General features: G+C 33.0%; 2 protein-coding genes across 3 annotated transcripts in view; one reads left to right on the top strand and one right to left on the bottom strand.

Annotated features, from left to right (window-relative positions):
- Window positions 1-4,583, bottom strand: part of timm50 (translocase of inner mitochondrial membrane 50 homolog (S. cerevisiae)) — a 41,027-nt gene extending 36,444 nt beyond the window's left edge. Inside the window, exons 1-3 of the mRNA XM_051129701.1 lie at window positions 4,328-4,583; window positions 3,245-3,404; window positions 2,164-2,195 (exon numbers count right to left, since the gene is read on the bottom strand). Coding sequence (XP_050985658.1) covers window positions 2,164-2,195; window positions 3,245-3,404; window positions 4,328-4,531 — 396 coding nt within the window. The 5' untranslated portion in view covers window positions 4,532-4,583. The remainder of the gene's footprint in view (window positions 1-2,163; window positions 2,196-3,244; window positions 3,405-4,327) is intronic.
- Window positions 4,584-6,480: 1,897 nt separating this feature from the next.
- On the top strand, window positions 6,481-13,477 carry tnfaip1 (tumor necrosis factor, alpha-induced protein 1 (endothelial)). 2 transcript variants are annotated; one of them, XM_051130290.1, is made up of 7 exons: window positions 6,481-6,684; window positions 7,120-7,462; window positions 7,551-7,720; window positions 11,169-11,252; window positions 11,359-11,411; window positions 11,522-11,717; window positions 12,658-13,477. In XM_051130290.1, the coding sequence occupies exons 2-7, from the start codon at window positions 7,222-7,224 to the stop codon at window positions 12,874-12,876; spliced, it is 963 nt and encodes a 320-aa protein (XP_050986247.1). In that variant the 5' UTR covers window positions 6,481-6,684; window positions 7,120-7,221; the 3' UTR covers window positions 12,877-13,477. The 2 variants fall into 2 exon arrangements, with proteins under 2 accessions (XP_050986247.1, XP_050986248.1); XM_051130291.1 differs by having other exon boundaries at window positions 7,116-7,462.
- Window positions 13,478-15,006: the final 1,529 nt, after the last annotated feature.

Genomic DNA, 15,006 nt, shown 5'->3' with positions numbered 1-15,006 from the left:
CGTACAGCGTGCAACACAAATTTCGTCATTAGAATAGTACGCGTGTAATGTACGCACACCACTCAATTTCTGTACTGCGCAATCTAATCCTTGTTTATTATTGACTAAACAACACTTAATTCAAATGTCTACTTAATCTTTAATATTTGTCCATTTCTTTATGATGGAAATGCTACACCCACTGTAATTTCTTAAATATGTGAACATCAAAACTCTGAGGGTTTAAACTTTTATTATGAAATCGCGATTAGTTAGCATATTGAGAAAGATATTGGTTTATTCTCATGTGTTTGCATAGGTTTAGAAATTATTTACCTTATAAATCTGATGAAATGGCATTAACTAATTAAATCTTATTTAAAATTTTAGCAAATAATCCCAGCACTGCATTTAGGTTACTGTAATGTTATTCATAATTTGTCTATCAAAAAAATATATATATTACAGTCCATTTTGTGAAAATAATTTGTTTTGTAATTAGTTTTTAAAGCTAACAGAAATACTTCTGTTAAATAAATAAATAAATAAATAAAAACACTGAAGCATAATTATATAAACACATAGTTACTCACCCCAGTTTGGGGAAATTATTTTTTTTAAAGATTTATATTTTAAATAAATTGTGTTCTTTTGAATTTTCTATTCATCAAAGAATCCTGAAAAATCGGCTGAAAATTCAGCTTCACCATCACAGGAAAAAATTGCACTTTACAATACATAAAAATAGAAAACAGTTGTTTAAATTGTAACAATATTTCACAAAATAGCTATTTTACTGTATTGTTCATCAAATAAATGCAGCCCTGGTGCACATAAGAGACTTCCTGACCCCAAACCTTTAAACAGCAGTGTATATAAATATACAGTTGTTTCTGCTATAAAGTTTTTTCACATTGTCCCTTTAGTAATTTACAGGAAGACAAAAAAAAAAGTGTGAGACTGCTCATAAAGCCAGTCTCTGAGACAGAGAAAAATTTACAGTACGGGAACAGGATGAAGGTCTCATGCTCACAAGAAGATCACAAGGACTGAGAACAGTAAAACCCAACCAATATAACGGATGAGGTGTGCGATCAGGCACCAACGGCCCTCTGAACTCCCGTGAGATCACACTGACCTGTGAAGTGTGCCCTTACAAGTGAGCTCTAACTTGAGGAGGTAACAAAACAGGATGTCTAACAAAGGTGGAGGTGCGCTCTTTAAAGTGACCACCTTCCTGGATTCACACCTTTGGCACATGCCTCCAGACTAGGTGCACTTGGCATTTACATGTGAAGTGTGCCTCTTTAAAGGTGGGTGGCTTCCAGAAAGATCACAAAACTATGCTAATTCGATCTTTTGTAAGACAAACAAGCTTAAATGCTCATTTACAAGCTCTAAGGTCTTTAACACCCTAGTTTGGAACGGAAAAGGAGTAAATAAGGACAGAATTTTCATTTTTGGTTAAAAACATTGTGATAAATCACATAGTAATAATTCACTATGACGTTGAGAATACATAAACATTGGTTTTTGTCACAACATCATGGTCATGCTACAACTACAGTAGCACAGGTCTCTCGCATAGGAAACAGAGGTACAAAATGCAACACCTACAATCAAAGCACATTTCACTCCTGTCTCCTGTGAGACTGCCTTTGTAAAGCGAGTCGTTTGAAGTGGGCCACCTCGAGAGGTGCTAGAAATCTGCTCACTGAAGAAAGGAAATTCACAGCACTTTGAGAAGTGTGCCCTACAGAGTGAAAATCTTCACGCCAATACCTGATTGAACTGTCTGCCAGCCAAAAAGCTATTGTAGTATCAATAGAAAGAGACTGGTGGGGGGGTGCAGGTGAGAAAGTGTGCCATGGGAAATGCCTCCTAGAGCTTGTTAAAATTACCATTATCATATTGGAAAAAAATAAAGGGAAAAGAGCTGGTGAGCTAGGAAGTGTTATGACATTAACTAGCACCATTAAACACTTTTAGACTGCTAACTAAATCTATTCAACTAATGTGATATTAACTTTTTTCTTTCTTGAGACGGTGGTGAAATTCATAGCTCATTAGAAATTGTATAAAAGACGTATGGGTGATTTCAAAACATCACAAGCTACTTTTTAACGATTCATTGCCACAACTATTAAGTCTTAAAACCTGATTTTTGTGAAAGTTCATGCTTACCTTATTTCCTTGTTCATCCACAGAATTGCTACCTAGAGGACAGAAATATTCAGAATTTTAATTTCACACTGCATTTAAGCAATAAAAAACTTATTTTATATATATATATATTTTTTTTTTGTTAAATTAAAAAAAATTAAATTCAGTATGTGTGTGTGTGTATATATATATATATATATATATATACACATAGATATAGATAGATATAGATATATATATATATATATATATATATATATATATATTTTTTTTTTTTTTTGTTAAATTAAAAAAAATTGTTTAAATTCAGTATGTGTGTATATATATAAAATATAATTTTAATCATGCGTTCACACTGAATTTAAACAACAACAACAAAAAATTACAAATATTAACAAAAACAATTAATAAATATTACAAGCTTATCTTAGCTTTTTTGACACACATTAGTCTTTATTTGAAAATATCAAATAAAAAATATACTCAGAAACACAATCAAATTTCTGATATTTTACACATATTTTTATAATTAACTGATTTTCACTTATCAATTCATTTTTATGCAAATGAAGACAACGCATTATTTTATATATTTTATATATTTATATATTTTATATATATATATATATATTTTAAGTAAAATAAATTCAAACCTGCATGCAAAAACATGTAAAATGGTAGATAATTAGTAAAACACATAAATAACTAAAACTAAATTAAACACATAAAAGGATTAAATTTAGTACATTTTCAGTAAACATGCAAGTTAAAATAAATATTTAACATTACCAGAATTTATCCTCCAATACAAACAGATAATAATAATAAAACCAAAAAAATAAATAAACAAGAATTACCAGAATAGGAGTTTTTTTAAAATCACAAAACACCAGTGACACCAAAAAAAAATCCTCATGATAATCCGGCATAATCCAGAGAATAATTCAAAAAAAAAAACAACGCCAGTCACAAAAGTTTTGAATAATCCAACGATGTTCAAAAAATTTTTTTTCAAACTTATTCCATTCCGAGAATTCCATTCCAACTTATTCCAGTCCATTGGTGCCCACCTTTAACGTAAGAAAGCAAGAGACAAACTCACCGAATATGTACACTATGCCGACGGTGCTTCCAAGTCCCATAATTCCTGCTAACCGAAGGACCATCTTCTTAGCATATGCTGTGTTCTCCTTCTGTTTCTTGTCCTCACCCTGTTCATTTTTCTTGTGACCAGAGTCATCACCCTCTGGAGGAGGCTGGCCCTGTGAACGATGTGTCAAAAGCATCCCATTTTATTACAGCATTACCTGACAAACCATGAGTTTTTAAACAATTTCTCAACAAGAATCCCAAATCCTGAACCAGTAATGTTACACGGCAGCCAGTTTGATTATAGATTTCTTTGACAAATTTTTTTTTTTACATGCACCAATTCCACTATTTTTGAATGTCTGAGGAGCTGTCACTCAGTGAGACCTATTGTCCTTTGACAGACGATCAGCCTTCAGCCCTTATCTGCATTCAACAGTCAAAAGAGGGCTCCTGACCTTGCACGATACAGCTCCAATGTGAAAGTCATTTAAATGAATTCAAAACCACATTCAGTTGTAATGTTGCATTATGAACAAACTAAGTTTAACACTATAAAGCATACTATATCATACTTAAAAAATAAATTTTTAAAGGCCTCTAAATTAAAAAAATGACAACCATAAAAGCCTGGTGTATCAAACACGATACAAAACATAAAACCCATGTATAAATTTAAAAATTATTTTGAATAGTGTCAATAAAATTATGTTTTAAAAGTAACAGATAAGCAGACGTTACAGAAAATTCTCATAATTAGCATTTGTAATCCAGCTCAGTGCTTTTTAACTATTTCTAATGTTTCACATTTAATAAAAGCGTTATATCATGCACTGATTTCCACTTATCAAATAAAAAAGTAATCAATGTTATTGCTGTCATACATAACTGTCTGCTTGTCTGACTTCATTCAAACCACCACCTGTCAACCGTTACTAACCAAACCTAACCGTTTAACAATTCGCGCTCTTTTATTCATGATCATACTCAACGCCTGAGTACTAACACATAAGAATGTAAGTATTTCTTTCATAAGGCTATAACTGTCTGTCTAATACCCTGTTATGTAGGAATGTCAGGCGGTCACAGCGCTCACCTGGCTTTTCTGCTGCTGCTCAAGTCTTTCTTGCAGTATTGCCTGGGCCAGTCCTCCTGTGGCACCGTTACTAGATGTGTCAGCGGAGAGAGCCCTGACAACATCCAGCACCACAGGGGCTGTGGAGCCGCTAACACCCTGTCTCAGTCTGAGGAGGCCCCGGCTTGCCCGGACACACATGGGATACACAGACACCGCCGACATCTTGAATATGATGCAGCTAGTACACCGAGCGCGAGTGGAAAGGACAAACGATTTTGATTGGTTAAGTCTATTGTGATTGGCAGGCAGAGAGAGCCAATCGGACCTATGAACTGCAACGCGAAGGCGGGTCTTGGAATGTCGTCACTGTCACCGGCAAAAGCTGTTAAAAGTTCCCAATATTTAAAAAAAAAAAAGTTCTCAATATTTTACCACAAAAATCATGATTAAATGCAGTGATTGTTTTAGTAATAAAAGTAGATCGTGTATAATGGCTAACAGATAAAATAATGACAAAAGATGGCATCTTATGGAGATATACATAATGTATATCGACAAATCTAGAACATTCACTGTTATATGAGTATACATTTCAAAATAAAAGTACTTTATACTTGTTAAATTTAATTACTATTGTGAAATATCAAGCTTGTCTTGGAATACATTCATTAAAAAAATGATTGAATTTCTATTAAAAAAAAATAAAAATAAATAAATAAATAAATAAATAAATAATTTATTCTTGTGATCAGCGCTAAATTTTAGGGGTCATTTCTTTAGTCTTCAGTGTCACATGATCCTACAGAAACATTCTAATGCTGATTTGCTGATCCAAAAACATTTATTATTATTATTATTATTATGAATATTTAAAACAGCTAAGTACTTTTTTCAGGATTCTTTGATGAATAGAAAGATCCAAAGATCAGCATTTATCTGAAATAAAAAGCTTTTGTAATATTATACACAATACCATTCAAAAGCTTGGAGTCAGTATATACATTTTTTTTCTTCATAAAATTATAGAAATTAATACTTTTTTTTTTTTTTTTTTTTTTTTTACCAGGATGCTTTAAATCGATCAAAAGGGATGATAAAGACACTTATAATGTTACAAAAGATTTTTATTTCAGATAAATGCTGTTCTTCTGAACTTTCTATTCATCAAAAAAAAAAAAAAATCTACCTTAGCTGTTTTCAACAACATAATAATAATAATAATAATAATAAATGTTTGTTTCTTGAGCAAATCAGAATATTAAAATGATTTCTGAAGGATCATGTGACTGGAGTAATGATGCTAAAAATTCAGCTTTGAAATCACAGAAATAAATTACATTTTAAAATATATTAAAAAAGAAAGTTCTTTTAATTAGTAAAAATATTTCAAAATTTTGCAGTTTTTGCTGTACTTTGGATCAAATAAATGCAGGCTTGGTGAGCAGAAGACACTTCTTTAAAAACATTAAAAATCTTAAAAATAAAAAACTGTTCAAAAACTTTTGACTGGTAGTGTATGTAACATTAATAAATAAATAAATAGATAAAATGTACAAATATCACGTAACAGTGTTAGATAATGTTTTTAGTTATAATATAATATAATATAATATAATATAATATAATATAATATAATATAATATAACATAACAATATAATATATCATAATATAATATAATATAATATATCATAATATAATATAATATAAAATAACAATATAATACAACATAATATAATATAATATATTATAACATAATATAATATAATATAATATAAAATAACAATATAATATAACATAATATAATATAATATAACATATCATAATATAATATAATATAATATAATATATCATAATATATCATAATATAATATAATATAATATAATATAATATAATATAATATAATATAATATAATATAATAAAGTGGTTTGACAGAGTCTGGGTCTGTAATGGTTAAAAAGCCTGTTATAGATCATTAATAAATATGTTTTGAGGACATGAAAATGATATAAAGTAGGCTAGTTAACTGAGAAACTCAGTATAACATCATATTGTTTGTTGATTTTATTTATGAAAGATATTGTACAAAGTAAAGTATTTTAATATGGTTTGGCTCGGTTGACAATCCCTGCATTAGCCAATGGGTGGCAGTCGATCCTTATCACGGTTTAACCTGTTGCTGTTGTTTTTTCAAAGAAGAAGAACGATCAACTCTGTCCTATAATCATAGAAGGCAGAAGAAAAGTGTTTTTCCTTCTATATCTTCAGATATACCTGTTTGATTTGTTTTTATCAGATATGGTAGAAGTAAAACTGTCGAACTGATCGAGTCTTCGGGTTCAGTTAAACGCCCACGAGTCACTACAGCAGAGTGGGTGAGTTTCCTAGCTTGGAAAAGTTTTCCCATGACGACGAACTTTCGTTAACTTATAACCATTTTGACTTAAACTAACTAAATTATTTCTAGCTTAGCTTTAAACTTAAGTAAAGTCCAGAAATAGTGCTTTTTATGTCGTTATATGAGCGGACCAGACACGTTTGTTTGAAAGCGTTGCCAGTTTGTAAACACAAGTAGCGACTTCAAGTTTAGTAGTAATGCAACAACAAAATAGCTTAATGTATTAATAGACAGGATATACGCGATGTAAATTACATATTTGTCGCTTTAGATGGTCTTTCAGTCTTTATAGTACAAGGTCATATTTGCTGTTATCATGGTAGTATGTTTTTTTTTTTACTATAACTTATATATATGTATATATATGTGTGTATATATATATTATTTTTTTTTCTTATTTTGTGTGAGGTAGCATGTAGGTTTTGTGTCACTAGCAGCCTGCCCAGCAGCATTCACCACGGCGGGGGAAATCAGACCCATCGTGTGCAGGGTGGTTATCTACCTACAGCGGGACATGTCAGGAGAGAGCTGCCTGCACCAGCTTCAACCACAAACCGGGCCTGTTGTGTCAGTCTCTTCAGTGGCCTGCCCCAAGACTAGCACCTGCACTTACCGCGGTGTCACCGGCAACAAGTATGTGCAGCTCAACGTTGGCGGAAATCTTTACTATTCCACACTGCAAGTGCTCACCCGACAGGACACCCTCCTGAGAACCATGTTCAGTGGCAAGATGGAAGTGCTCACTGATAAGGAAGGTGAGTTATTTAGAAAGTGCCGAGATACGATGTAACCACTATAGCCGCAGTGCTGATGTTGTTAGTGTGAATTCTGTTCTTTTTAAAGGGTGGATTCTAATAGATCGCTGTGGGAAACACTTTGGTGCAATTCTGAGCTATCTCCGTGATGGATTTGTGACCTTGCCCAAAAGCAGACAGGGTATCATGGAGCTCCTAGCAGAAGCCAAGTATTACCAGATCCAGGGGTTGATGGACTTGTGCCAGAGAGCTCTGCAGGTTGGTTGAGACTCTCAATGATTATTACACTGACCTGATTATGAATTTCTTGTTTTTGCGTGAATCTCATGAAACCTGTCAAAAAATATCCAGGTTATATTTCATTCCAAGGCGAAGTTAAATAAAAGAAAAAAATTAAATATTTAAAATTGTGGTATTATTAAAAGAGAAGTCCACTTCCAGAACAACAATTGACAAATAATTTACTCACCCCCTTGTCATCCAAGATGTTCATGTCTTTCTGTCTTCAGTTATAAAGAAATTGTGGAAATTATGGAGAAAAGCATTTCAGGATTTTTCTCAACGCTACATACTGTTGAAACACATCAAAAGGTCGTGCAGAACGTAGGTGGAACTACAGACCCAGTGTTTACAAAGCGAACATGCAAAGACTAAGAAAGTGCAAGTAAGTCAAACACTGTTTACAAACAAAAAGTTACCACGATGTTGGACGATTCTGAAGTTGTAGGAGAAATTAAGATGGAGTTTTTCCACCATACTCTACACAGACGATGAACTTAGATGTGATTCGTAGTAGTGATGGGAAGTTTGGATCATTTTACCGACTCGGACCTTTGAGTCTCGTTCAGCAAAATGAACAATCTTTTTTCGAGTCATTTTGTTCATTTTAGCAAAATGTAATTAAAATGTTAAAATATCTAATTCGGGTTTGAGTCGTTTGTTCATCACGTGACAGCCCCATTAGATGAACGAACGACTCGAAAAACCCGAAGACTCAAAACAGGTGAACTAATTCCAGTACAGAACCTAATGGGATGTTGCGCATGCGTGACTGAACGAATCACTTCCCGAGACGACTCGTAAAGATTTGTTCAAGAACGACACATCACTAATTCATAGCGTTGTGAACGCGCATCCCAGAGCCTGTGCTACACAAGCTTTTGTGCTTAAAAAGTATACAAATTTTTATTTTCCGAAAAAATGACTGAACGTTTCGCTAGATAAAGCCCTTATTCCTCAGCTGGGATCGCTGAAGAGCTCTTTGAAGCTGCATTTAAACTGCATTTTGGAAGTTCAAATTTGGGGCACCAGTGAAGTCCATTATATGGAGAAAAATCCTTAAATGCTTTCCTCAAAATACATCATTTCTTCACGACTGAAGACAGAAAGACGTAAACATCTTGGATGACGGGGGTGAGTACATTTCCCCCACATGTAATGCAAATAAGATTCTATTATTCTTGATGTTTTAAAAGATATATTATTTAATTTTTTTTAAGTTTTATTATTATTTTTTTTTTTAAGGTTTGTTTTTGGCATTTTCACCTTTTATTATGATAGAGACAGAGCAGAGCTGACAGGAAGTGAAGTGGGAGAGAGATAGGAGGGGCGGGATTGGGAAAGGTCATCGAGTTGGGATTCGAACTTTGGACGTCCCAAGCTTTTTTTGTGGATTACCATTTGTATAACCAAATACCATGTTTAAACTGTGGTTAGTTTAGCAAAACCCGGGTTAATTTGTGGTTAAAATACAATTGCAATTTTTTGGTTTTATTTCTTGTAAAATAATTGGCTAATTCTCACATGAGCAGTATTGCTTGTGTGCGTTGGTGCTCTTATTCCAGTGTTTAAAATGGTTGAATGAATGTGCGGTAACGGCCTTGAAGAAATTTAACTATGTTAAACATTTTAATTAATTTTAAACTAATGCGTTGACAGTGCGGCTACTTTGAATATTCATATTTTGACATTGCATACAGTGAAATGTGAATGAAAAAATGACACAGAACAGTGACTAACATTTAATACAGATAAATAAAGGTTCATTCTGATCTTATGCATCAGATCTCACACACACACTGCACCGTCATGATTACTAGTTTAGAGCACTGACACCTTGTGGTGAAACAATATCACGTATGTTTACGTGATATTGTTTCACCACAGGGTGTCAGTATCCTCACAACACAAACAAATAAAGAATCGTGATGCAAAAACAGAAATGGACTGCAAATAAACACAACCAGCCACCGCTTTCTCTGATTGGTTTATGTTCGTTTAAAACTTCGTTCTGTTGAGTTTGGAAAATTCTGTACACGGTAATCATCAGAATATTTCTTCTCCTGTTTCTGAAATGTCTGGATTTTGAAATCATCCTGAACTACAGTAGGGGTATATTTGTAGCAACAGCCAAAAATACATTGTATGGGTCAAAATTATCGATTTTTCTTTTATGCCAAAAATCATTAGGATATTAAGTAAAGATCATGTTCCATGAAGATATTTTGTAAATTTCCTACCATAAATATACCAAAACTTAAATTTTGATTAGTAATATGTACTGCTAATAACTTCATTTGGACAACTTTAAAGGCGATTTTATCAATATTTTAATTTTTTTTTTTAATTTCTTTTTTTTCAGAATTTTAAATAGTAGTATCTTGGCCAAATATTGTCCTATCCTAACAAACCATAAATCAGTGGAAAGCTTATTTATTCATCTTATATTATTTATTCAGCTTCATATGTAAATGTAAAATGTATAAATCAATTAAAAAAAATGCCCCTTATGACCCTTACTCTAAAACAGTTGTGCTGTTTTTTTGCGCTGATTTTTGTGGAAATTGCAATGCGTTTTTTTTTTTCGGATTTCTTTGATGAATAAGTTTCTTTGGTAAATAGAAAGTTTAAAAATTACATTGATTTAAATTATATATCTTTTGTAACATTATTAAAGTCTTTACTGTCACTTTTGAATAATTTAACAAACCTGCTGGCATAAGTTTGCATAATACAAGTATTAATTTTTCTAGAAAACAATCTCAGACCTTTGAAATGTAGCGTATGTAAAAGAATAATGAAAACTATTATAAACTACAAACTAACTAAATGGTTCTAAATTCAAACACAATTTATGTCAAAACGTAAAATATGACGCAGGTATTTCTTGACAGGCTTTGTGAAATCCATTTTTTTTAAGGGATAGTTCACGCAAAAATGAAAAATCTGTTGTTCCAAACATGTAAGACCTTCGTTCATCTTCAAAACACAAATTAAGATATTTTTGATGAAATCCGATAGCTTTCTGACCCTGCAGAATGCCAGAACGCAGGCTCCTGCGTCAGCAGCACCAAAAGCATGCGTTGTGATACTCTCATAAATGTGTGGCGGAGACTGACACATGCAAAAAAAATGTTTGTTTTTTCTTGGTTTGTTTTGTAAAAAGTGTTCTCATAGCTTCATAAAATTAAGGTTGAACCACTGATGTCACATGGACTTTTTTAATGATGTCCTTACTGCCTTTCTGAGCCTTGAACGTGTCAGTTGCATTGCTGTCTATGCAGGAAAAGCTTTCGGATTTGATGATGAACATAGGTCTTACAAGTTTGGAACACCATGAGAATGAGTAATCAATGACAAAAATTTCATTTTTGGGTGAGCTATCTCTTCAATTTGTTTGTCTATTTTTTTGTTTGTTTGTTGGTAGGATAATGAAGAAAAAGCTTTGTGTGTTATCCCTGTCATAACATCTCCTAAAGAGGAGGAGAGACTGATTCAAGGCTGCGTAAGGGTGAGACTTTTACTGGAGTGCGAATATTCCCTTTTGTCTTTTGGAGTTTGTTTTATGTTCACATTTGCAACTCTGAATGTCTTTTTGCATTATTATTTTTCCACAGCCTGTTGTGAAACTGCTTTACAACCGAGGTAACAACAAATATTCCTATACAAGGTAAACACGACTGCTTTGACATTCAGCATGATTTACCTTTTGAGACATTCATTTGGCTTCTAGTGTTAATACTTACTTTCTTTTTGACTGCTGTTTATCTTCCTATAAAGCAACTCGGATGACAACCTACTCAAGAATATCGAGTTGTTTGAGAAGCTGTCTCTGAGCTTCAGCAGTCGTGTGCTCTTTATTAAAGATGTCATCGGAGATGAAATCTGCTGTTGGTCCTTTTACGGACAGAGCCGTAAGCTAGCAGAAGTCTGCTGCACGTCCATCGTTTATGCTACTGAGAAGAAGCAGACAAAGGTAAGTCCTGTTTGAAAAGGTACACTACCAGTCACAAGATTTTTAATGTTTTTCAAAGAAGTCTCTTCTGCTCACCAAGCCTGGATTTATTTGATCCAAAATACAGCAAAAGCAGTAATATTGTGAAATATGTTTGCTATTTTTGCGTGGTTTTCTAAGTGAACATATTTGAAAATGTTATTTATTCCTGTGATTTCAAAGCTGAATTTTCAGCATCATTACTCCAGTCTTCAGTGCCACATGATCCTTCAGAAATCATGCTAATTTGCTGCTGAAGAAATTATTATTATTATTATTATTATCAATATTTAAAACAGTTGGGTACTTTTTTCGGAATTCTTTGATGAAAAGAAAGATCCAAAGATCAGCATTTATCTAAAATAAAAAGGTTTTGTAACATTATACACTATACCATTCAAAAGCTTGGAGGGAGTGTAATTAATTTTTTGGGGGAAAGAAATTATAGAAATTAATACTTTTATTTAGTAAAGATGCTTGACATTGATTAAAAGTTATAATAAAGACATTTCAGTTTAACATTGAATATAAATGCTGTTGTTCTGAACTTTTTATTCATCAAACAAACTTCAAATTTCAACATAATAATAATAATAATAATTGCTTTTTGAGCAGCAAATCAGAATATTACAATGTATTCTGAAGGGTCGTGTGACTGGAGTAATGGTGTTAAAAAATCAGCTTTGAAATCACAGGAATAAATTACATTTTCAAATATATTAAAATAGAAAACAGTTATTTTAAAAAATACAAATACTGTGCTTTGAATTAAATAAATGCAGGCTTGGTGAGCAGAAGAGACTTCTTTAAAAAACATTAAAAATTTTACTGTTCAAAAACTTTTGACTGATTTATTGTATTTCTAGAGACACTTTCATAGCCCGTTTACAGTGTGAAAAACGACCTCTCGTAATGCGCTCAGGTTGAGTTTCCAGAAGCACGGATCTACGAGGAGACGCTAAATGCCCTGCTTTATGAGACTCTCCCAGTCCCAGATAACTCCCTGTTGGAAGCCACCCGCAGACGGAACAATTGTTGCTCACACAGTGAAGAGGAGGAGGCCGTGGAGCTGAGGGAGCGTGTGCGGCGCATCCACGTTAAAAGATACAGCACTTATGACGACAGACCGCTTGGACATTAGCCGAACTGTGAATTGAGGCTTCCAAGACATTTTATATATATCCTTCCAACTAGTGCCTCATGGTCTGTGGAGAACACTAAACTACCAGCACCGTTTAACCACTTTGTAGTTCGCTGCCTGAACAGATTGCTGCTTTCTTCTTCTTCTTTTTTTTTTTTTTTTTTTTTTTGTAGGTGGCTTGACAATCAGTGTTTTAGAGGAAATATGGCTTGAACATTAATGTGAACATAACACAAAACAAGGTTGATCACGAATTAGCATCAGTTTCTATATTTTAATTTATTTACCTCATCATTTTAGGAAAACACTATGTTTTTAAATGGTAGTTACTAACCTAATCATAGAATGTTTTGATAAAATCATGCCAAGATAAATTTGCCAAGCACATCACTTTGTTTCTGCTAACCGTACAGGATCATATACTCCATTACAATCCTGCCTTATGCCTACATTAATCATCCAATACTGTGATTTGATAAAAAAAGAAATCATGTATATGGACTTGCGGTGTTGTATTTGGGAAAATCAGGTTGTAGTGTTTGATTTTTGTCTAGTAAGGTGAAAACAATGTTTTTAATGCTGAATGAATGAATTAATGTGATCTGAAAGTTTCCTGCTTCAGTTACTTCCTGCTTCACTCACACAATATTTTTTCTTTAAGTTTTTTCTTTTTTTTTTTTTTGAGTTTATTTGCCCATACAATTAAGGTCTTTAAGCTAGCATTGGACCCTTTTGACTGTCAACGTATGGACCAGAAAAAGATGTTTTTTTTGTTTCTGACATTTCTGACAGAAGAGAAGAAATAGTTGAATAAAGTCGTTATGTTTGTTTTCTTTGCGCACCAAAAGTATTCATATAGCTACTTAAAATTAAGGTTGAACCCCTGATGTCACATGGACTGTTTTAACAATGTCCTTACTACATTTCTTGGTCCTGAACGTGTCAGTTGCGTTGCTGTCTATGCAGGGTCAGAAAGGGTCAGAAAATCGGCTTGTTTGCGTGTTTAACCTTGGTCTATTTTTGAAGACAATCAGCAGGTTATTGCAGAAGTGAAATCATTACAAAATTACATTAAAAAGAAGATACAATTTACTGTAAAGAAAATTTACTGTACTATTTTTATTATTTCATGTAAAATAAATATTTAAGTTTAAGTTTTAATTTTAAACTGCTATAAAATTAAAGTCATACGTCTAAAGTTATATTCCAAATTTTAAGTTGATATAAAAAAAGGTTCCTATGCAATTTCGTTTAGGCGCTATACCACAAACAGTCACCTGGTGCCATCCAACTCCATTTTTATGATTTTTTCTGTCACAAATGTTTAAATTTCTCTGTCAATGAGTTCTATCACAAAATATGGAATCTTGATATTCAGACCTTTCTGACGATATGTATTTTGTCAAAAACTAAAAAAAATGGATTATAAAAAACTATAATGCTATTATATTTGTAATATGACACTTGACACCACCCAGTAAGGGGGAGGAGCCAGCTAAAAGAATTTAAAGTTTCAAAGCTTTCAAAGAATAATATATGATGATTGCTAAAACGCGATAGGGACGTGAATTTTTGTGACGAAGGTCAGAACTCCTGTTGTGATGTTTATGTTTTGAGGTGCACTCTTGTCATAAATGAATCTATTGCTGTTCCTACATAATTTGTAACAATCAAACAAAAAACATGGTAAAATACTTGGGAGTCTTAGACCTTTTCAGCATTATATAGTTTGTCATTAGGGCTCAAGAACCGATGGTGCAAGGACCTTACTGGAATTGCTCAGTTTCTTCTTCTTCTCCAAAATTAATCACTTTTTTGAGGGCCTAAACATGCTCGAGAACTCATGAAACATTGCACTCACAGCAAAAGTGGTGAAAATGTACATCTGATAAAAATGGCTGTTTTTGCCATTTCAGGCATTGTGTTTAAACAAACTCCTCCTAGAGATTTAAATGGATCAACACCAATGTTGTGACGTTAAATTGCAAAGATCTTAAAAAGGAAGTTGTTATAATTTAGGCATACAATGTCCGATCTGAACCAAAATTCACGTTCGATGAGTCCTGCCCTGAACACATGCCCATGCCCATATTCAGTTATAGTCATAGCGCCACCTGCTGGTAACAGGAA

This window comes from Labeo rohita, chromosome 15, assembly GCF_022985175.1.
Source record: "Labeo rohita strain BAU-BD-2019 chromosome 15, IGBB_LRoh.1.0, whole genome shotgun sequence".
Taxonomy (NCBI): Eukaryota; Metazoa; Chordata; class Actinopteri; order Cypriniformes; family Cyprinidae; genus Labeo; species Labeo rohita.
The sequence above is the reverse complement of the archived record's forward strand: the minus strand, read 5'-3'. Positions and strand labels throughout refer to the sequence as shown.

Excerpts from the sequence above, each read along its gene's own strand:
- tnfaip1 (XM_051130290.1), top strand. The coding sequence starts at position 7,222 with ATGTCAGGAGAGAGCTGCCTGCACCAGCTTCAACCACAAACCGGGCCT. Across the intron at positions 7,463-7,550 it reads AGTGCTCACTGATAAGGAAG|GGTGGATTCTAATAGATCGC; the intron begins GTGAGTTATTTA and ends TTCTTTTTAAAG. Across the intron at positions 11,253-11,358 it reads TGATTCAAGGCTGCGTAAGG|CCTGTTGTGAAACTGCTTTA; the intron begins GTGAGACTTTTA and ends ATTTTTCCACAG.